This window comes from Plecotus auritus (assembly GCF_963455305.1).
Source record: "Plecotus auritus genome assembly, chromosome: 5".
Lineage (NCBI taxonomy): Eukaryota > Metazoa > Chordata > Mammalia > Chiroptera > Vespertilionidae > Plecotus > Plecotus auritus.
Genome location: NC_137776.1, coordinates 163,474,535 through 163,498,974, shown reverse-complemented (window position 1 = coordinate 163,498,974; position 24,440 = coordinate 163,474,535). Strand labels below are relative to the sequence as shown.

The following is a 24,440-nucleotide window of genomic DNA, read 5'->3' as shown; positions in this document are numbered from 1 at the left end:
CTCACTGCCCCCCTCTGCCAGCCTGGTCACCCCATGCAGCCTGTTGTTCAGTCGTTTGGTTGTCCCTCACTAACCCCCTTGCCGGTCTGGTCACCCCACGCAGCCTGCTGTTCAGTCGTTTGGTCGTCCCTCACTAACCCCCTCTTCTGGTCTTGTCGCCCCACGCAGCCTGCTGTTCTGTTGTTACTGTGTGGGCGTCCTGACCAATTTGCATATTACCCTTTTATTAGTATAGATAAGCCTGTTGGAAAAACTTGGAACATAAATATATAAATATACACACACTGAAAATGCAAAGCATGTTTATTGTTAGCTTGAAAGCACGCAGATGTTAAGGTGACAACGTAGAAAAGCAGATTGAGCCATTGGGGAAAACTTTGTGTTCGGTTACCTAAGCTGTCTGAGCCATTGTTAGACTTGGGTCTCTTAAATGAAAAATTATGTAGATTTGATTCATCAGGGATTGGAAAAATGTTTTGTTGGCACAGAGAAATATTTTCAGACTCTCAAACTCTTCTCCAAAGGACTCCTTATCATTACAGAGAATTTGCATCAGACAACATTGAGAAGAAAGGTAACCATTTCCAACATTCAGTGCACTCGAGAATCAGAGCCTGGATGAATTTGAGCATCTGGCGCAAGCCCTGATCTCTAAATGAAGTGGCACACGCCATGCTGAGTGCAGGCCTCCATGATGTCTTTCCTCCTCTCCCAATCCAATTAGTCATCAGGCCTGTAGATTTCACACTGGAATCTTCCTCTTCCCCGGTCCTCCTCTCTCCCAAGCCTCCCTCTCTCGGGCTTCCTCTCCAATCCCATCACATGCACCCAGCACCTCTCAGTTGAGGATTTCTGTTTCCTTTCCAGGGTCACCCCTTGCTGCACATCCACATATTCTTGGCTCTGGACATCCTGAACCACTGATGTTTCCTCATGTTGCGATGATTGCCCATGTCATTCCTCTGGGTGAAACCTTCTCCCCTCTCCCAGCTCCCCTTTCATCACCCGGCTAAATCTGCTCATCCTTCGACTTAGCTTCTCCCACTGACCCTAACACCTCCCTATGTGCTCCCAAAGCACTCTGTACTGATCACAACCCACACGGCTGTCTATCATCTCATTAGGCTGTTAGCTACTGAAGATCAGGGAGTGAATATTGGTACCCAGAGTTCCCAGAATATAAATCTGGTTGACCAGAGGAGGTCTTGGGAAATGCTTGTTGAATGAAAGTGAGTATGATTAGCTCACTGCCATAGAAGGCATAGTAAATGCATCTGAAATGGGCCTTATGCATCACACTTTCCACGAAATGTGAGATGTGGATCTCACCAACTCTCAGCAGTCTATTGTTTCTATTATGTTTTTCTAATCCTTCTAAATTTAGTAAGTCCTCCTCACTCCTTCCCCAGACCTTTCCCTTGTCTAATTAAAAGAAAATGCCTTAATCCATTTGGATTTGACTTAGATTTGTTTTCAATCTGAAAGCTAATCATCCTAAACACCATTTATTACATGGATTCTTTTCTTATTCATTTGAGGTATATCCTTAACTTTTATTTTATCCACATAAATAATGTAATTTCCTTTGGAACACTCTCTTCTACCCCATTGTCCCATTATTACTCAGGTTTAGTTACTATCATTTTATTATACCTACCTGGCTATTTCCTCCTTAATGTAACTCTATTTTTTTTCATATTATAAACCTATATGGGAATATTTTAAACATACAGAGAAGCAAAAAATTTAAACTATTCATAACCACATAATAGAGAGATAACCACAATGCTTATGTTGAGTAAAAGGGTGGTTTTCTCAGCCAACCTGCACTTAACCATCTTGCCAGATGGGCTGACATCCTCCAATCGGTCCTCTGTGGAATGTACTGGCTGATGCCCACAGCAGGCGGGCCTACGCTCAGGGACCCGTGTACTGTTCTCAGCATCAGTGGACTGTGCTCGGCAGGAATCAGTGTGTATTCCAACACATAACGCCAGGTGAAGTTGTTAAATTCTAACGGTATACTCATTTCAATATTATGTATATGGATAAAAAATGAATATGAAGAGAGTAATTTCTATGAAAACTAAGTTGAATGCTTTGGAAAGACTCTATAGATACTAAAAATATCAGTCTCAAATTATGTATGCACAAGAATTATACACATTGGAAAGAATTCATAAAAATCTGGGAGTCTATACTCAGCTGGCTTCATAAGCATTTCTAAATTCTTGATCCCTTTTAAAGAAATCAATATCTCACATTATTACATTGGGTGACTGCATTATTGGTGTGGTTAGTGCAAAAAAGACAACAGACTTCAGAGGAGCCAAAGAGCCACAGCGAAAGAACTGCACCCACGTCAAAGATTGGCCAATGAATAGCTACTTGTACTTTTTAAAAATGTTTCATGTATAATGATTTTCTTCCTTCACCAACTTTTCCAATTAACCCATCAACTACCAGTGCCTACAGAATTGGTTAGGAGAACATCTATTATATCTTTTGTCATTTAAAAACGTATACAGATATTGATTTTACATAAATGAGATCATGCTATAAAAACTGCTTTATCCCATTTTTCTTTGACTATATTGTAGACATTATTCCAAGTCATTACATATTACTTACATCATTTTTAATGCCTCCCCAGTCCCTCCTGTTGAAGTTCTATTCAATGCTTCTTTTTATTAGACGTAAAACTATGTACCTTCCTTGAGTTCACCTTTGCAGGACTGACAGAAAAGTTAGAGTTCAGTCTAGCCTAGGATGTCTTATACAGTTAATCTCCTCTTCTCAATTTTCACTTGCCTTTTTATGTAATTCAATTTTTACTTTTATGTTACATTTGTTTAATTCTGTGATAAACTGTGAGAATCCTTTCCAGCTGATGGAGACAGTAGACCAAACACAAGCCCCTAATATCCTGTGTAAGGTTATAGGATGAGTTTGGATGGCTGAAAGCTCTTTTGTTTTGCCTTGAAGGCAAACCTTACTGTCGCCTCTCTAGTCTGACATACCTAGCTGGGGAGCTTATGACTACCTAGAGAGCTTTAAGACTTCTGCTGAAACTGCTGATAAGCCCATGAAATGGTCTAATAGCTGAGCTTTGCGTTTTCTGGAATCCTAAATTTAAGCTAGGTGCATCCGCAAGTTATTTTTCTCAGAATTTGGACAGTAATGCAGTGTCAAATTAAAGGCACGAAGCATTTTTTTACTTACACTGCTACTTGCCATAACAAACAAAAAAATAATGTGAAGAGGCATGGTCTTGTAGGTTAGTCCCACAGCAAACATGATCAAAGATATAAGGCCAAACAGCCTCATAGGATGTTGGCTTCTTTCTGAACCTTTCAACACCTGTAAGAGGTTTGAGCTACAGAGCAATTTGAAGAAGCTCCAATGTCAATCATAATGACATATAAACCTAGAAGTCACAAATAGTATTCTTTGTAAAAAACATCCTCTAGATTTTTCTTTATTTTCTAAAATTTGAGGTTGAATATAGTTTCCCTAGCCAAAAAGACAGAAACAAATTCTGGGTACTTCAGGAGATGTGAGGTTTTTCAACAAGCTCTTTCATCGCTAGTTGGTCTGTATAACTAGAAACTGTGCGCCTCTGCAGCAGAATGAGCCCCCAAGAAAGAATGAACAGTCCGGACTAGTTAATATTTTTCATTATCTCAAACACTCCTACTTCTGAGGACACCTCACAAATATTCTATAACAACTTCTTTTGGAAAGATAGTATAGATAAACATCCAGGGCTATGATCAGGGCAATACTCATATTTGCTAATAAAAAGCACTCTGGTCTTGGCTGGTGTGGCTTAACTGGTTGGGCATCTTCCCATGCACCAAAAGGTTGCTGGTTCAATTCCTGATCAGGACACATGCCCAGGGTTGTGAGCTCAAGCCCCAGTAGGGGACATGCAGGAGGCAGCTGATTGATGTTTCGCTCTCACATGAATGTTTCTTTCTTTCTCCCTCTCTCTCTAAAAATAAAAATAAAAATTAAAAAAAATCATTAAACATATTTAAAAAATAAAAAAAAGCATTCTGTACAGCAAGAAAACCCCCAAATTATGAAACAACTCAGGAGAGGTTTATTGGTATTGCCAAAAATCTTCCACTTCATAATACCCCTTCCTTAATCCCCAATATCACTGGAAATAGATTAAACGTAATTTCCCCCCAAACTTTAATGGGGCACAATTACTGCCTTAATTATGGCCTACCGAAGTTTCACTAATTTAGCACATATCCAAGCTTCAATTTCTGTGCAGGCCACTGCACCAGGCAGGAGTGTTTTCCATGGTAAACCTTATCTAATAGGCTTTTCTACTGTGCCTGAAGACTGAATTCAGTTGCAACCTTAGCATTCACAGGGTGACTCAGACTCCAGCTAGGAAGTCTGGCCCGGCAGTGGATGAACTTTGTACTTCAGAAATTAGTTTTTAGTACATTTATATTTCATACTTCAAGGACCGTAGGCCACACTGAGAGATGCTAGAAAGGAATAGCTGGGACATTCCAGGGTACCCTTGCAGCCTAGTGACTAAATCTGAAACCAAGATGTTATTCAGGATTACTTTCTATTGAAGAGTAGCAGAATATGCCACCCCCAAAATATGACTGTAGGAGAGCGGGACATGCCACCTCAAAAAATGATTATTTTGAGCTGTAGTCATCTGAAAAACAAGAAATGCAGGGCGAGGTTTTCTCTGAACTCTCTTTATCTGCCTAATGACAGGTCCTCCAAAAGGAATCCAATAATCATTAATCCCTTTCTTGGGAGTCTACCAGGGAAGATTGACTCCTATCATAGGAGGAGACTAGAGGTCGAGACCACACCGAGACAAACTTTCTCACCAACTATCAGACCTCCCTCCCATCCATTCTTCTAAGGGCCCATTTATTTTTCCTAAAGATCATTTATTCTCCCCTTTACCTATAAAGATGGTATTTAAACTTGAATTCTAAGCCACCTCCGGGAGTTACTCATTTTTCCCTGGGCATCGCCCATGTATACATGATATACATGTTAATAAATTTCTGTGTGTTTTTCTCTCATTAATCTGTCTTCGATTACAGAGGTCTCAGCTAAGAACTCAGAAGGGTAAGCGGAAAATTATTTTCCTCCCCTACACTATTAATCACCACCCTGGGCATGGGAAAGTGTTACAACACAGTAAACAATGACACTCTTTCCTATAAAATTTTATTTATTACATAAAAAATTCTGTACAGTTGTTAGACTAAAATACAGTTTTCATTATAATTCTGGCAACTGAGTCAGTACACAGAGAAAACTTAGCATTAGATCAGCACTTTTTTTTTTTCCTAGTTCATATTTCTGCACAAGAAAAACATTTCAAAGCTCCATTTCATTTAGGCTCATTGCACTCTGAAGCCAGATGGAACTCCATCCAATTCAGAGCTCCTGGAAGTTGATTTTCCAGCAAGATATGATAACCCCAGAAAATTAACTGCTCAATGTACATATTTTTAAAGTCCTCTGAGAGCATAAGGCTCTGTCTGTAAAGTCTGCACTGTGTCAATGATGACAAGTCACAAATACTAGGGCTACGACTGTGTCTGTGGGGCATGTTCAAGCACCTACATGTGAGTTTCCCCACCTGAAAACACTGCAACAAGGAAAAACTCTAAATAATGCCAAGGTCACAGATCCCGAACTACAGAATTCATGGAAGGCTTCACTGTGATCCTTCAGTTCGTAATGGACTAAGACAGGATGTGATACAAAATTCGTTTTGACACCATGAAATAGAATGCACATGGGGGTGGGGGGAGACCCAAAAGGCCTCAGATGGAGAAGTATGCAGCACCACAACATACTTCTCATGCCAGATCCACAGCAGTGAGTAATGGAGACACACTGATGTGTGTTTTCTGTTCACATCGTCCCATGTGCTGGGCTGGGCCTGACACTAGATGTTAAGGCTCAGAGCCTGAGAGGTCACTATTGCATTGACTGATCGCTAAAGCATGGCTGCCTTGTTCCAGGAGCCCTATTCTAAACTCCAGGAGCTCAGAGAGGCTGTGCCAGCAAATACTTGAAGTTGGACCTTTGGTCTTCGGAAGATATGCTTTTGTCTTTGGTTGTTTTTCTAGAGAGCCTATCCTTTTGTTAGGTGCCTTCCACACTTTTCATCCCACCTTGTTGCTTATTGGCGGCAAAGTTTTTTACTCCTGTAATCAGATCAGCTAACAACCCACTGAACTTACTTCACTGGATGCAGGACCTACTCAAAGGGCAGTCAGGGGTCAAGACTATTTTGATAGTATAATCGAAACATCTTTTCAATTACGGAGCTTCCAGTACCCTTTTATAGGAGGGAAGAAATCAGAAAACCTTAACGAAGGCAATAGAGTAGAAGAAAGGTAACTTTCCTCATGTGATGTCTCTGAAAACCAAAACCAGCAAAACCAAGCAGGCCCAAAAGACGTTCTGAGAACAGATACTGGGGAAATTGACTTAGTCTCTGTCTCAAATCAGCCCCCAAAACTGACCTATGACTGTCTCATTCCTGTGGCAGGTAGAATGGTCTGCAGGATGCTGGCAGTAGCTTCACCCCAGACCTGTTCCCATTTATTCCTCTTCTTTTCAAGGCTTCCTTTTCTCTACATGGAATAGCTCAATACACATTCCTCCAAAAATAACTATCTCAAAGGAATTTCCTAACTGATGTGTGATCAGATCCATTTGAGAAGGTCAGGACATGGTTTTAAAAATCACACACTTCTACGACAAAAGGACATGTTAGATGTAGGTACTTACACTGCACTTGGGCCCTTTTCCACCCGAAATGGGAAGTTCCACCTGTGGTCCCTCCATTTGCTACTGTGGACAGTTTATTAAAGCTCCTTTGGGGGTTGGTGAGGGGGTCGGGAGCTGATGCTCTCCTTCACCAGCCAGTTAGTTATAGGATTTCCTCTGCTTTCTTCAGTTTGAAAATGTAAGTAAGGGTTTGATGCCTGATCCTAAGTTATGACCCAAATCTTAAAAGAACTTCCAACTCCTTTAAGGATTTCTGCTAGCTTTTTCAGAGGCCCTGCGGGTCCTCCCTGTAGATGCAGCACCCTTTCCTAACAGTGAGGTACAGATGCGAAGAAATCCACATGCTCCCATAGAAAGAAGCGCGAGTGATGGGGGAGGGGAGACAGTCCCATTGGCAGTGGTCCAAGGCTACTCTAGTCACTGAAAAGTCAAAACAGGGAACACCTCATTGATTTACGGAGAGAAAAACAAATTCAGAATTTCTACCCCTGGCATCTGCTCCGCCAACTTTGCACTGAAACTCTGTTAACTGCTAGACTACACCGAGTTTGCTCATGTATCAACTTTAACTGTTCTCAGCCATGCTGACTGATGTATTTTTGCACACCAATCTACTGATAACAGTATGTTGTTTCATATCTGAAACTTATAAGGATTTCCTATTAATTTATTTTGGATTTTCTTGTCCACTGCAAATAATGTGGCACCTTGCCAAAAATCACCCTCCCCACCAGACATATACACCCTCACATCTCCAAGGAAATAAATCTTACTGTCCTAAAGATTCAGTGTTGACCATCTTGTTATTCATTCAGTTTCTATTTCCAAAGTTAGTACTAAGTCAAAGACTTCAAGTTATAAAAACGATTGCAGATCAGACGTTGGTGGGTGCCATCTTAAAGATACCTTCAGCGGTAATCACGACCTCATCTCAGAACACATCATCACACCAACTTTAGAGAAACCTTTGACTTGTGCTCACTAGGCCTCGAGGGGAGGTGGGGAGGGGCTGGCCATATGAGGGCCCTGAAATTCTTAGTAGCATTTTAAATGTTCACAGATGGGCTATGTGCATTTGAGATCGAGTCTGTTGCTTTCCTAAGCTTCTTTCTCAAAGGGGTTCATGTCCCCTCAAATGATTAGGAACTGCTTCTGAATGTCAAATATGAAATTCAGGTTTTAGCAAAGGAAAGTGAAAATTTTCCGAAATATCTGGGAATGACAATATTTTCATGTTCAGCTGGATCTTGACTAGACCATGGGTCACCTGGAAGCTATACTATTCTGAACTCCCTAGTCTGCAGTGTTTATTCCTCAGGAAATCACTTAAGTTATAAAACTAAGAATAAAAACTGAATAAAGTAGCCTAATATTTGGGTCCCTAACAATTTATCTTTTCAACACATTTAGTAATGAATTCCTTTGTAAAATATCCAAGTTAAATCCTGCCCATGTAATTTACAAAAGTGATCATTGATCATGCAATATTTAAATAGGATTATTACCCTCAAGGAGATGAGGAGGAAGAGTACTATAGAATTTAGACAGAAAAGGAAAATTTTCCACAGAAATTCTCAAGTTTAAAAACTTGGCATTCAAATTTTTATCAGAAATCTATTTTTAAAGATTTAAATCTTGGATTAAAATTTTCCTCTCAGAGAGTAAGAATTCAGCTCAAATTTACAAAATTTGAATGTGGGCAAGTATGCTACTTTAAGTTTTAAGTGTATTCAACCCGTTTAGCTTTTTGTTTTGTTTTTATGTCTGTTAGCTTTAGATTTTTCTCTTGGCACACTCAAGGTCGCTTTTTCAAAACGTGGGCGCTATGCCAATAAACAGAGATGAGCTAATTCCGAAGGCCGCCACTGTATCTGAACAGGGCCTACTTCTCAAAGGGCTGACAGGCATCCGTAGTGCACAAAGACACACGAATATGCACTTAACGCCAAAGGCATTCGATGCTAGGAATACATAATACACAAATCTCGGCTTTATGCATTTGCTTAGGAACCCGCAATTTTCCAATATGTATTCACAGACCACATCTTTACCCTAGGCAAGCTGTTACAGTGCACTCCTGTCAGGTGGAATGTATGAAAACAATACAGAAATTAACTGTGGCAGGTGCATTGATAAGCCTCCCGGCTCAGGATTTCTTTTCTTTTTTTTTTAATTTGCAGCACAGAAAGCAGTAGAGAACTCACTGAGAGCTGAGAGCTTCAAGATCCTTCTAAAGGTAACTTCTCAAAGGCTCTGTTAAGGCCATTGGAAACTCCCAAAATTCAAAGGAGATGGTTACTGACCAAAAATAAAATAATGTTCAGGTCATCGTAATTGGCAGCTCTGGTACTGGAACTGATCCCAGAATCCACTTTGTAGATGGGTGGTGGGGTGGAGGGGGCATCTCCGGAAATGGCCTTTATTAGCTAGTATGGTGCATGCTGAAAATGGTTGCAGCCTCAGGGGCAGCGATGTGGCCTCACAGATATTGGATGCCTGCAGTTCCCTCAGCTGTTTTGAGGAAGTGGGTGGGAGAAGCATCTCTCTGGTTAAAAGCACCTCAGGACCAGGATAAAGGAAGGGGCATCTCCTTGCTAGGCCTGGAAGTGCCCTAGGAAGACAAAGGAGCCCTTGGCAGACACCAAGGTCAGTGGTATTGAAAATTGGCAGATTAATGCCCTTTACTGAAAAAAGAAACTATACGAGTACAGGAGCATATCTACAAAGGAAAAACTTATTTCCAGCATGACTTTCAAACAGACTCAGTGGGTGCCTCCTCCTCAACCATATGGAAAAGGTTTGGGGACCAGCACACTACCAAGCTACTTAAATTAGTGACTTAGGACTTGATTATGCTATAGGATGGGATAAAAGCTTTAATCCCAAACATTAAACATTGCATTAAGTGGTTTAAAGCAACAACCTGCTTTGATCTCTGCTCATCCATGCAAGGATTATACAATCTCAATGCCCTGAATTCCTAATGTTTACCGAAAGCACTGGTAAGCTTCCCATTGAAGATGGAGCCCTTAAATTTATAGGGAAATGTAACCTTCCCTCTTCCACATTACATTACAGCAGAGCTTACTTTTGAGGCAGGAGCCTAGAAACTCCAAATTGTGCACCAGACCCTTAATCATCTGGTGGCAGAAACCATAATGATGCTCCGGCCACCAGGATCCTCATGGACAGTTAAGAGGACCTTAAGATATGAGTCCGGAGTGCAACTGTGAAGATCCACCACAGAAAAAGACAAAAACAAAACAAAGAAACCAACACACAACACAGAGTCAAATGGTCCATAAAATGGTTCAGGTAACCCCATTTTGCAGATAATTTTTGTTTTCATCTATTTTTCTCACTTGGGCAGAAGATGGAGGCAGTGAGTGGATTGAGCAACAAGGCAGCCAGCCCATAGCTCGCTGAGGGATGACTTGCAATGGATGAGGAAAGCAGCAGGAACATCCAGACATAACCTCAAAACATTTCAATATTGCTTTAGAAAAAAAAAGCCTCTGTGAGGCTTCATAGAATGAATCAAAGAATGAAGCTCAGATGAAAGTGACATTCTACACATCAAATGTCTCTCTGTGTGTGCCTGTGTAGTACATATACATATCTGCATACACAAACTTACTCAGGGGAAATAACCTGGCAATTAATTTGGAACTCAAATGACATGGTTACACATAGATCATATTTTCTAAACACAATGTTAGTAAAACAAAATTTATTTGTAAAACAGGACCTGTTATATAAAATGGCACACAATCAAGTTATACAAAAATACAAAATTTCTTTCTGATTACAGTTCTAGTTGCGAATGATAATTAGAAAGCATTCCTGGTGGTTTCCAAATAGTTGAGATTGCGAGCAATTGGGACAGGGAGCAGCAAGGGTCCGTGATGTTGAGATGTCCAAGTGAGCAGAACCCAATTTCTAAATTCAAGACTTCCATCAGGTCACTCTGGAGGGACACCTCCTAAAATAGCTAGCTCCTCAAATGTCTTCTGTTTTGATACACATCTTCCAGATTTTTGCCAACCATAAATTTAGCTCCCAATGTTCCTTGATGCCCCAAATCTGTGTGGCTACGAAACAGAAGGTATTCTGAATTTTCTTAGATGATTTGCTCTCTCACCTATTTGGATAATTTTTTGTTAGTTACATAATTATATTTATTCCTTTTTGCTGATATAAAATAGTACAATGATACAGTTTGTCAATGTTAGATGTTAACTTCTGGAGAATTACTGTTTCAAAAGAGCGACTCTCACAATGTTGGTTTCCCAGATCTTGCCAAGACATGAGCTCCTAACTGTGTGTTTTCTTTTTTAATAAAATTTCTGATTCTTATTGCAAATATTCTGAAAAATCAGAAATATTACATGAGCTTTGAAAAGAAACCAAGGCATTTTAGCAAATTTTAGCCTAGCTAAAGAACACAGATACTTAAAGGAAAAAATAAAATTTACCTTTTGCAGCAATTTAAAGGTCCAACCCTTTGAAAGGAAGCACATTAGCAAACAGCTGCTTATTAATCCCTACGGACATTAATTGTATGCATTTCCATAATACCGGTCCAATTCACTGTCTAATTCTGGTAGGAGATAATGCTTTCTTTCAAAAGATTCTCCTTCCATGGAATGATAAAATGCTGAGGCTTTTCTTTTTCTGTACAGAGCCTGTATTTAGTGCAATAAGTTTAAAAAATTTGCTCTGAAATATTTACTTTACATTAACAAAAATAGCTTTTTTTAAAAAAATTGTAACAAAAAGGAGTTATCGCATAAACAGATCATGAATTATTCTTAGCAAATTACACTTTTTTTTTCTTAAAGCATTCACCATTACAATAAGCAGAACAATGGAATATTAGCCATTCATATCTGGTAAGCTTCAGGAATAGAAAAATCAAACAAACAAACGAACGAACAAAACCCCATAACCCAGCCACAAACAAACAAACAAAAACGTTCAACACTTGAGGATCAGAACATTAACCAATTCTTCAGTTAAACATTGTAGAATTCTGGATGCTTCATGAATTGCCAAGGAGAGGAGCACCTTCCATTCTGTTTTCCAAGTTTATAGCATTTGAATAAAATGCCTATTTAGCCCTACACCACTGGAATGGTCAATGCTTTGTGTCTAGTGTTTCTCTCCCTTCTTTATCCCTCCCAGCATTACTTAACCTGCAAATCAATACACAGAAATTTGGAGGCTACATAAACTCATCGGGTGCTCCAGCTTCCTCTCAAATTAGGCACAAAATGTGTGAAAGATGCTATTGAAGTAAAAAAAAAGAAAGACAAACCATAAGAAAAAAGTTTGCATAAGAAAGATCATCTACCCTTTTCTTTTTTACCTACTCTCCTATAGAAGCATTAGGGTAAACTACAAATACCTGAGGAGTTGGTTACTTTTTAATGTTGGCTGACAAATGCATGAGCGATTATGAAACTTCCCATAGTGGGTCCTCTTACGTGTTTCTCAAAGGAAAATGACATGGCTTCTTTGATTGGGGAAAACTGGAGTAATTCCTTATTTCTTGGAAAGCATATGCCTAGTCTGGTCCCACTAGGACTTATTCATCAGGAAAATAAGATCTTGATTTTATGCACTTGTCAGGGAAATCACCCCTGAATAAACTTTAGACAGAGAATTCGGGACAATAATTTTACCTAATTTAAATAACTAAAGTTAAAATCTCCTCTAAGTTATTAAAAATGTTAATCAGATATGAATCTTAACATTTCCATTAAGACAATTACAATTGAAAACATTAAATGACGGCAGTTGCCTTGTAAAAGCCACCCGTATGAAAGGAGTACATGTTCGACAAAAATAAGCATAAAAAAGGTATTAAATCCCTGTTCCTTTTCTCTGATTTTGGCTGATTATGTGTGTGTGTGTGTATACATATACATATACATACACACATACATATACATATACACACACCCACACACACACACACACCCACACCCACACCCACACACACACCCACACACACACACATAGTTATGTGTATATATTGGTTTGGAATGTCAATGGGTTCCGTAACGGTCGGCTAGGTTCAAGCGGAACTTGCTCCCGAGGCCTAGAAAACAAAGTCACACAGAGTATCATCTTAGACAATTACCATTAGAAGGAGATCATGAACGATGTTACAAATGCATAGATGGTCACAAACAGCAACAAAGCAAAAGGAGCTGAGAATCCTTCTCCCCTGAGCCCATATTCCAGGGGCTGTGATGCGATTGCTTGCTGGAAACCACACCGCTGTTCTGAAAAATCTCCGAGCTCTGCAGCCTCTCTGGCCTATGCTGCTAGAGTGCCCGGGGTTTTTTCCTCTCCCTTTCCTCTGTAGATGCTTTCCTGCAGATGACCAGATGTCTCTTGCTTAAACTTCTATATCACATTTGGTAAATTTTCCTAAAACCATTTTCAAAGATTTAGAGAGAGACCTCATAAACCTTCCAAGTTTTCTTCACTTCTTCACTAGCAGAATCTCTCTCTCTCTCAAAAAAAAAAAAAAAAAAAAAAAAAAAAAAATGTCCAAGAGGAAAACTGGGAGTACTTATATATCCAGTTCAATGACCCTTCTTGTCAAAAGGAAAATTTTAAACCTCATTTTTTTTCTGAACATTATTTTATAGGCTAAAAATAAGCCCTAAATTAAAATAACCCATAAGGAGGAGGTAGACAGTGAACTCAAATAGCAGCGTTTCTACAAATATGACGAACTAGGTATGCCAGCATTCAAGAATGCTCATCTATAACGTCAATTAAATCAAGCAAATACAAAGAAGTATCCTCAATTCTACCAGTCTCCAAACTTCAGGGGGGAATTTCTCAGCTAGTTCTTTAGGGACACATACAAGATGGTGGTGGTAGTATGGGGTAGAGTCTTACCATGCAAACTGTGGAAAAGAGATGAGAATTAGAGGTACTGATGAGCTTAAAGACTTTAACGACCCTGTGAGTACAATCTTACACTTCTCTCCTGAGGAGTTTTTTCGCCACTTAAACCATCATTCTTAGGGACCAAATACTATAAAGTCCAAAGCACCAGAAGAAAAATGCACGTAAAAGATGTATTTGGGGACTTGCCATTAATTGCAAGCAATGAACTTATGAACAACAACAACAAAAAAGCAAAACCTGAATGAAGATTTGAATGCATTGTTTGAGTTAAGTGTCATTAATTTAAAACTGAAAGCAATTATAGGGGGAAAATATTTCTCAATTTTTGGCTTCTGGTAGAATGCCACATAACCTAGTATTATTAATTATGAATAAGGGGTTTAGGTAAACTTGCATTCTGGTCTACCACAACCCTTCTATCTTTCCCTCAAGAATACAGAACTACATGCCAATCAATTACATGGTCAATCTAGCTAGTCCCAAACCTCCAAATATTTCTCCCTTTCTTTAAATGCTTATCACTGCACAATAATTGATTGGAAATTTCAACCACTGGGAAGATGGGGGGGGGAGGGTTGAGGGGAGGATTGTTTACATTTTAAGATTTTCTACACCTTTTTTAAGTCTTAGGCTTGGAACCTTATTTCCTGAGTAATTGGGACAACCAAGCAATGGTAAGAAAGAAGTCTTCCTCACTTTTCCATGCCACCATAGGCATTTTCACTGCCCCCCCCCGCCCCCCGCCCTCGGCCTGCGTGAAGTAAGAGTGGTTCAGAGAGAAGGGGTAGGGAGGCAAGGCACCTGACTGGCGGGATTGCTGACTAGAGTCTCTTGCCCACTCAATCCAGTTCCGGCTAATGCACACTTTAAAGTAAGAGCTATATAACCACTGGCAGCGTTCTTTTACTTATGATCAGAGTGATCTGTGCCTGGGGAATCTAAACATTGAAATTTTGCTTCATTATCATCAAAGCTATTAAGAACATATCAAAATAGGTGTTGGAAGGGGTTCAGAGAAAACCGTTTATATCTAGATATTCTGCTGAGACTTTTTAGGTTGAATATGTGGTTATTTTCCATATATATGTGTGTATATATATATATATATATATATATATATATATAGCTTCCTCCACTCCTCTTAAATGAACCCATTTCCTTTACTCTTACATACTTAAATGGGCTTGTTTTATATTATATAGTTCTTACATTGGAAAAATATGAATCAATCCATTTATTAAAGTATAAAGAAGAAAAGAGAGACTTTACCTCACACTTTTGGACACTATATGCAATTAGAAGGCAGATTATTTAAAATTAATTGTTTATGGCAATTATATAATATTTGAAATAAACATGCTATTTAAGAACAACACATTTGTAAAATATGTAGTAATTAGACCAATATATGCTAGAGACATTTGTTGTTATGCAGCGGTGAGAACATCTATCAACTTAGGAGTCTCCTTACAATGATTAACTTTAAGGTGCCTTCCCCCACTCCCCCACAAATGATAGTAGAATGTCTGTATCACTGACCAGAGGTCACAGTTTGAAGTTGAGCTGAAGTTGGAGAAGACCAGGTTGTCTTATTGAGTAGAAAATGTGGGTGTTGATGAAAAGAGACTTGTTTGCTACTGAAAAATAAGCTTTAGAAACAAAGAAAGTACAATCCAGGCAACAGAAGAAAAAGTCAGCCAAGGGGAAAAGACAGAAACACAAACAAACCAATATTAAAAAATGGGGGAGTATGGATTTTAGCAAGTTGAAAGGAACTGCTCTTATCACCTTCCAAAATGACAAAACTCAAACCGTCAGTTTGAGTGCACCAACAAATGTTCAGTCCAATGGAAACTAACCACTGACAGTTACAAAGGAAATAAAAAAAAAAATAGAAACAGCAATTTCACCTTAGGGACAAGACTATGCCCTACCCTGGCATGACCACTCTTCATTGTGACAGTGCTGTGTTCCTTTCAGCTTACTTTTACAGAAGGCAGTCTCAGGCGTGACAAGAATTCTGCCATCCAAGTGATGGGTAGACACACAAACAGAAAGAGCAGCACGTCCTGCGTGATACAGACAGCAAACGCTTCTCCCGAGGAGGCGCAGTCGGTGAAGACAGAGAGAGAGAGGAAGTGAAAGTGAAACTCGGGGAGGGTGGCCACCTCCTCATCTCCACCTACCATTGGTTTCAGCTCTCTGGCATCAGCAGCGCCTCCCTTACCAGCTTCCTTCATTGCTTTCCTACTGTTTTCCACAAACTCCTGCAAAATAGGGACCAAATGGCAAAACTCTTAGGTCCTTCCACATTCTAAAGAACATTCACATTTTTGACTCAATACTGGTCACTGGAGACCCTAAAACAATAGCCATCAGTAATAGTAGTAGACATAAGAGCTGCTAAGTGTGTGAGGATGAACTGCAGTCTGTTGATAGGTAATATATTTTGCCATCCATTCATTGTGACAAGCTCACTTATGAGAGGTAATGTTAGTTCTAGCCCAAAGAGAAAATACCTAACTTAAAAAAAAAAGACTATTTTCCCATATGGAGAATTTGTTTTATTTGTTGATTTACTTTTTCCATATCATGGTTAAATGGAATAGCATTTTACACCATAAGCCTCCTCTTTAAAATAAGCCTACAAGGTAAAAGAAAGCACTGATACTATAAGCACAGAATACTGTTTTTACCAAATCATAAACCAGCTACTTTAAGAAAAGTCTACCTGGACTTGGAATTACTCCATAAAGCAGGAAAATGGTGCAACCACCAGAACCCGTGGTCAGAAGTATCTGAGATGGGATTGGCCCCCAATAAAACGTTCCTCTCCTGTCAAAGCACTTCGTTAAACGCCCTCCTCAATCTTACAGAGAAAACTAAAAGGAGAAAAACTGGATTTTTTCTCTGCTTTGATCAGTGGCTGAAAAACAAAAAAATAAACGCTTCTCCTAAATGCTATAATCACAAAAGAGATGCCATTATCATGGGCCAAATTCCACTTTGAAAATGTCCAAAATTTAGTTGATGATGTGCTCGGTAAAAGAGATAATCAGTACCAAATAGGTGAGTTAACTCATTTGATAATTTTGCAATTAAAAAAAAAATCTTGTTTATTTATGAACACATTTATTTTAAATAAATAAATTTAAATTCATTCTCCTGGAAGATGACTTGTTATTTTCAGTATCTGATATTGAGATAGTCTTCAATATTCTCCACTCTTAAGATAGGAATATTTCATAACTTAATAGCAAGGTGTTATTATTAAAAAACATCTTTAAGCCCTGGCCAGATGGCTCAGTTGGTTGGGTGTTGTCCCATACACCAAAAGGGTTGCGGGTTTGATTCCCGGTCACGGCACATGCCTAGGATGTGGGTTCGATCCCCAGTTGGGGGTGGGTGGGGGCAACCAACTGATGTTTCTCTCTCACCTTTCCTCTCTCTAAACATCAATAAATGTATTCTCAGGTGAAAGTGAAAAAAGAAAAAGCACCTTTAATTTTATAGTACCTAGTATTTAAACCATTTAACATAATTTCTAAATTTAAAAAAAGGTTTCAATGAGGTTCTAATATAGGGGAGCTGCAGAGGCTACACAACTATAAAGAATCTGAATGTACCTGTGTAAAGGTTCAGATCTTGAATAATATAAAACAAGACAATCTACCAGTCATGGGTCTGTTCATCTATATTCATTACCAAATGCCTTTCATTTGGCCTGGCATACTTAGGATAATGAGTTTAAATGGGGTAGACAGCAATAATAATTAGAAAAGTGGTAGATAGAGAAATATAGGGAGTTACTAACTTCAACCTGGGAACTAAGACTTTTTGTCTTTGAGCCCCACCCCACAGGAAAGTGCACTTAGACTATCAATGGTCCAATGTTTTAATTGTAATTCAAGGGCTAAAAGTCAGGTTTAAAAGTCAATTCAAGTCTGTCTAACTGCAGAGAGGGGGCAGCAGAATGGAATAGTGCGAGCTCAGGCCTATTAATGGGTATTGCTCTAGCTAAGTGGATGTTAAATGGTCTCTTCCATGCCAAGAGGGCCTTCTTCCCTCGCTCCCCCAAGACCAACCTCATTCACCAGTATTACAGGTTTAATTTTATTAGTCTTTTCATCCCTAAAGCAGTAGAGGGCATTTGAAGTACTTACCATCAGTACTTTATCCATATAGAATTCTCTGCCAGGGCTCCCATCATTGTATTTTGTATCAATGGCAAAACACAAGAATAACACATCCACTACCATTTCATAAATGGACAGGAAGCAATGAGCGACTAGGAAAGCAAAGAGGCAGACGATGATCAGAGGCAGCACCCATACTGTGTAATCTTGCTGGTAGTTGAGCAGCATAATCCCAGCCAAGCCCGTGCTGCAGACTATCAGCACCTGAGGCAGAGAGAACAAAGACCACATGTAATACCCTGCAGTAGAAACCACTATTTCTTCATCGTTGGCAGGTGTAAAATTTTCTTTACTACTTATATCTGATGGTCAACATGAGTCCTTTCCATCCCAAATTAAAAAGTATAACCCATATGTACCACATACACACAGAGTTATACATGTAGATCATATAATATAAATTTTAAAAATCATCCTTGTTGACATTAAAAATAATCAAGTTTTCCAAATGTTATGCTTGTTTTCTAAAGCTTCCATTATTTGGCACCTGTGGCAATTCTTAAGATCAATGTACGCCTTTTTTAGGGGGAAAAATTATGCACATTCTTAGCACTCAGAAGAAGAAAATTACCGACATTTCAGGCTACTGCTACAGATTTTTTCCTAAGCATTTTTACATTTATGAAGTAGTATTGTATAAACAAATCATTAAAAACTCTTCCTTAATATTTATAGTAGCATTATAAATGTTTCATAAATACTTATTCAGCTACCTAATTTCATTTTATGGGTGATTTAAAATTTATTTAACAACAACAAAATAACATTTATTTAACCATTCTCCTACAGTTGGACATGTATATTGTTTTCAGATATAAATAATGCTGCAAACATCACTAAGAGCCTTTTCATTATTTCAAATAGAATATGGGGCAAATTTAACATAATTTGCCATGAAGTTTAGATTTGGACTATCTATGAAAAAAAGGGTTGCTAAAAACATCCATGAAAATAAAGGAAATAACCAATTTGATTCTTGTCAAGAACCACCTACTCTGCTGTCTCATTACCTCATACTCAACACTTAACATTTTTTTGGTGTGTTTCAGTACATTTTATTTCAGTTGTGTTTTTTAAAAAAAATATATTTTATTGATTTTTTTTACAGAGAGGAAGGGAGAGGGATAGAGTTAGAAACATCGATGAGAGAGAAACATCGATCAGCAGCCTCCTGCACACTCCCTACTGGGTATGTGCCCGCAACCAAGGTACATGCCCTTGACCAGAATCGAACCTGGGACCCTTGAGTCCGCAGGCCGACGCTCTATCCACTGAGCCAAACCGGTTAGGGCTCAGTTGTTCATCAACCCTATGAATGGTTGATGGAAAACATTATCATCTCATTTTATAGACTGGGAAGCATGCTAGCCAACCCACCCAACGTCAGCAGATACCACTCAAATAATGGTCTTATGATGCCAACTTCAGGGCTCTTTCCAGGTAAAAACTCTGAAAATACGTGGATACTGATACAAAGCAGGAATAGGTTATTTGAATCTCAGACTCTTGCCCTTTACCGGCCTAGCATCAAGCCTTAAACAACAAAGGAAGGGTCCTCCAGAACTACTGCGGCCTTCCCTTGTCCAGTGCTGAGGACAGTCAGACCAAGAATTCCTCTTTCATCTCTTCTTTACTATTTATCAACAACAAAGTGTCTCTCATTCACCATGAACTTAACTGGGAGTTATAATGCATTGGGTAACATACTGGTTAAGCTGTAAAGTGATCCTTCTATCGGATGACTTTAGGGAGCAAATCTGGGTCTGTCCAAGATTTGGAAAACCCCCCAACACACACACACACACACACACACACACACACACACACACGCACGCACGCACGCACGCTCCATTTTTGTGGCCAACTCTTATGACTCTTCTCTGCTAGTAACTTTTCTGAGGTGATTTCCACAGAGAGCTAATCACATTCACTTTCCACTCTTTTGGCTTCAATTTTAGAATGAGTTCTTTCTTATACTCTTATTCAAATTTTTTATATCCACCCTATAGAAAGACTGAGGTTCTTTGTGGTCTCATTATGCCACTAAAAGTTAAGCCACATCTGGAATGTTAAGTTAGTTATAGGTAGACGGTGGGGCCCAGACAAACTTAGATGTTGAGAGAAAAAGCTGTTGAGGTGGAAGGTGGATATTGTCACGTGAGAAAAACCTTTGAGAATTATTAATATTTACGCAAAGAAGTCAAAGAATGTACTAATTATTCCCAAATATAATCGAAGGGTGTCACACATTTATTCAAGCAGAGAACACAGGGGTTTCAAACTATTAGAGGCAACTAGAAATCACTTGTAGAGTTGGTACACCCCCAAGTCTGATAGGTTGGATCTAAGTGCAGCAATATGCTTTTTAAAAGTGCCCCATATCCTGGCCAGGTGGCTCAGTTGGTTGGAGTGTCATCCTGTACACCAAAAGGTTGCAGTTCAATTCTCGGTCAGGGCACATTACCTAGGATGTGGGTTTGATCTCCGATAGGGTGTGTATGGGAGGCAACCAATCGATGTTTCTCTCTCACATTGATGTTTCTCTCTCTCTCTAAAAATCAATGAAAACATATCCTCAAATGAGGATTAAAAAAAAGTGCCCCAGGTAATTCTGACACAGACCACAGCCTGTAAGAAGTACGGGTCTATATCAGTGATGGTGTAGTAATATACCCCAGGGAGTGTTCAAGAGAATCACCTGGGGCTGCTAGTTGTATTTGTCATGTATTTACAGTTTCTTTTATATTTTACTTTATAATGCACATATTAGCAAAGGCTAGACATATAACTCTATTTTAAAGGGGTTTATATATAGTAATGACGACAGCTAACATTTATTGAGAACTTATAATGTGTCAAGCAGTGTCTTAGGTTCTCGTACTAACCAATTTAATCCTCACAACCCTAAGGTTTTGGCTTTATTATTATTATTATTATTATTATTATTATTATTATTATCCCAAATTTATGGATGAGCAAACTGAGGCACAGAGTGGTTATGTATCCTGCCTCAGATCACACAGCTGGTAAGTAAAAGAGGCAGAATTTAAATCCAGGCAGTCAAGCTCCAGATGCAGTAGCCCTAACCACTACACAGACTGTTATTTAATACTACTTCAAAACATGTAAGGAAAAACATAGACAAGTTACACTTAGTCTCCCCGGGCCTCAGTTTCCCCACCTATAAAATGATAATCACAATGGATCTTCCTTTACAAATCTGTTGTGAGGATTAAATGAGCACAATACAAATATAAAGTACTTAGAAAGGAGCCTAGCGCATATTAAGGAGTTTGTACGTGCTTGCTATATATTAAGTTACTTTTAAATTTTTGGTGGGCCAGATGTTTTATGAAATTAGAAAATTTACTGTACATCTCAGGTAATATACTTGGTCTTACCTTGCCTAGGAATAACATGAAATCCCCTACTGTGTTGATGGCAGCCACTCGCAAAGCATTCTCCACGAGAATGACAAAGGCGTCCTTTGCTGAGGTGCAGAAGTTGGTGCTGTTGATAGCTGTGGCTGTGTATGCATTCTGGGCAGAAGCAAAAACAATATTCTCATCAATAAATATAATCCTACTTTGTTAAGGTATAATTAAACACAGCTTGTAACAATATTTCACTATTAAACCCATGGCTTTGGTGAGGTACAAGAGTAAGATTCTGAAGCACAAGAAAATGTGAGATATTAAAAAAAAAGTCTGATATGGTAAAAAGAACTTTTCAGTAGACTTAGTTTTGGTCCTTTGAAAACAGTGATACTTATGAAAACACAGACTACTTTTCCCATGTCCATGACCTTCTCCCTTGTATGAGTAAATCAAACAGAATTTAACGTTGCCTAGATGTCTCAGGTCCGTCACTTTGAATACCCATGATGCATTAGTACCATTTCAGTGATGCTTTGGAAGCTACACAAATTGTAAAAGCATCAGATTGCGGTGCTGTTTAATCTGGAACGCCTACTACCGCCTCTTTGGTGCTTTCTTCTCTGCTGTCACTTCTCACAGCTCTTGTAGCGATCGTGGTTTGCTGCCCACTATTTTATACCCCTCCAATCTGGAAGCGGGGCCTGAACTCTCATTTGAGGAAACAGCCCTTCCCCACTGTCTTAGCGTCTGAGTGGAACTGACACCGCCTTCAGTGGTGGCGATGGGCAAGGATGGGTTCAGAAACTGGCATAAAAACGAACCAGGGCCCCTGGATGTAAAGGATACCCCCCCTGTGGCTTCTGGGAAAAAGAAGTTTCCTTCTTCATCCACAGGTGACCCCGAAAGAGCAGCTCTCTCCTCCTTCCTGGATGAGGAGCTCTGAGGGTACGAATTGCCATGGATGTTTTGCCAACATAATGGGAAGAGCCTAAAGCTGCTGGAGGTCACAGTGTGAAACTGAGGGTGAGGCGAACACCATGGCAGTCAGAGCAGAGAGAAATCAGGTCCCTGCACTTGGTGACAATATTTGACATCATTAGGAACTAGCCAGATTTCTGGGCTTTTCCATTGCAGAAGCTCATACATTGTTAAGAATCTCTATCCTCTCCTGCCACTCCCTCCCCCTTTCTCACTCTCTCTCTCTTTTTTAGGTCAGACTGAGCTGGCTTTCTGTCCCTTGTAGCACTGAGTCCCAGATGACATACTTTTATTCAATTATACCTGCATCTGCTGCCCCGTGTCCTCTCTGACCCACTAGTCACAGACTGATTTCCTCTCTTCTTTTTTACATTACATTTGAGAAGAGCATTGACATTTTCTGGGAAATGTGAATAAGTACTAGAATGTCAAATACGTCTGAGCCTTAGGAAAGTGTATGAATTTTGTGACGAAAATGTTTGGTCCTGAGGAATTGTTGGTTTAGTGCCAACTCAAGAAATCACTGGTGGGTCCCAAATGTTCCAAGTGGCTTGGAGACGGCTGGGCAGGAAGGGCTGACTCTACACCAAACGTGTCAAATTTGCGGCCCGTGGGCCACATGCTTCGTTTATTTGGCCCGTGTTAGCCTTTGAGTCTGACATGCTTGCTCTACACTGTGCTGTCTATAAAGTTTCAACACTGAGCTAGGGAAAGACAGTCTTTAATTTCTGAATGTTCCAACTGAATGCTTGTTAGTTAGTAGGAACCTGGTATGGAGATCAGGTTTGACTCATCAAAAATTTAATTTGACATTATATGATTAAATTCACTGATTAAAAATGCAGAGCATTTGAGGGCCAAGGAAAGAGTACTGGACAGCGTAGAGGCTACTTAAGGTTCAGACACTTTTTTTCAGAAATGGAGCAGTAGGAAATTACCATGCTTTTTTGAGAAACACAGTATGATTTTAACATATGAAATTCCATCACACAGAATGGGGTAATTTCTTCTCAGAATATATGACCATATTATGTTTGCAGGTCTTTTTATCTCAAAAGCTAATATATACAGTATGTTAAAGAAATCATTCTGTTAAGTTTTTCTCAGCATCCATTTGCTGCTTACTCTCTTCTATTGTTATCTCACTGTTTTTCTTATCAGTTAAGAGGTAGCAGGCACCAAAGAGTTAACTACCTAACTGCAGTGGCCCACATTTCTTCATTTTTACAAAGCTCCTTTTGAAACATTCTGCTAAATGCCCCCATGACATCAAAATAACCATACGTTTGATCTTGTGCAATAGTAACTCTGCTGAAAAACCATGGAGAACTGCCTTCGTCTGAACAATTCTCAAAAAAAAAACCCCAAACAAACTAGCTATCAGTTCTCACCAGTTCCCTATGTCCTCACTAAAAAGCACACCCACTCAGCAATTTATTCTAAAGTAGGGGTCCTCTAACGACTGTGTGTGGGCCAAATCTTGCCTGCTGCCTACTTTGTAAATAAAGTTTTACTGAAACATAGCCATGCTCATTGGTTTACATGTTGATTATGGCTGTTTTCATGCTACAATGGCAGAACTGAGCAACTGTGAGAGACTATATGGCCCACGACACCAAAAATGTTTACTCCCCTTATTCTAAGACATGATCAAGAGACCAATGAACCAGTTACAGGCATCCCTCGGTATCTGCAGGGGTTTTGGTTCCAGGATGCCCCATGACACTAAATTCCGACCAGGCTCAAGTCCCTTAGTACGGTGGTCGGCAAACTGCGGCTCGCGAACCACATGCGGCTTGCGAGCCGCGGTTTGCCGCTCTGTTGACTAATGAGTTTGCCGACCACTGCCTTCGTATTTGCATATAGCCTACGCACACATCCTCCTATATACTTTAAATCATCTCTAGATTACTTATAATACCTAATACAATGTAAATACTATGCAAAGACTTGTTTTACTGTATTGTTTAGAAAATAATGACAAGGGGAAAAGAGTCTGTACATGTTCAGTACAGATGCAGCCATCACAGGACTAACCACATAGTACAGGTCAGCAACACCATAGCACCCTTCCCCCCATGTTTTCCATCCATGGCTGGTTAAATATGCAGATGTGAAACCTTTGGATATGGAACACACAGATATGTGAGGTCAACTG

The 24,440-nt window shown here is 39.4% G+C and overlaps 1 protein-coding gene across 5 annotated transcripts in view; it reads right to left on the bottom strand.

Annotated features, from left to right (window-relative positions):
• The window catches only part of SLC44A1 (solute carrier family 44 member 1), a 162,984-nt gene that overhangs the window by 30,223 nt on the left and 108,321 nt on the right, over positions 1-24,440 (bottom strand). For 2 of the 5 annotated variants that reach the window (XM_080670340.1, XM_080670343.1), the window contains 4 exons: positions 21,329-21,466; positions 17,895-18,131; positions 15,918-15,998; positions 8,973-12,904 (listed from right to left, as the gene is read on the bottom strand). In XM_080670340.1, the coding sequence (XP_080526466.1) occupies positions 12,881-12,904; positions 15,918-15,998; positions 17,895-18,131; positions 21,329-21,466 (480 nt within the window). In that variant the 3' untranslated portion in view covers positions 8,973-12,880. Of the gene's footprint in view, positions 1-8,972; positions 12,905-15,671; positions 15,999-17,894; positions 18,132-21,328; positions 21,467-24,440 lie in introns of those variants that run through there. The other 3 variants (XM_080670341.1, XM_080670342.1, XM_080670339.1) reach the window with 2 other exon arrangements.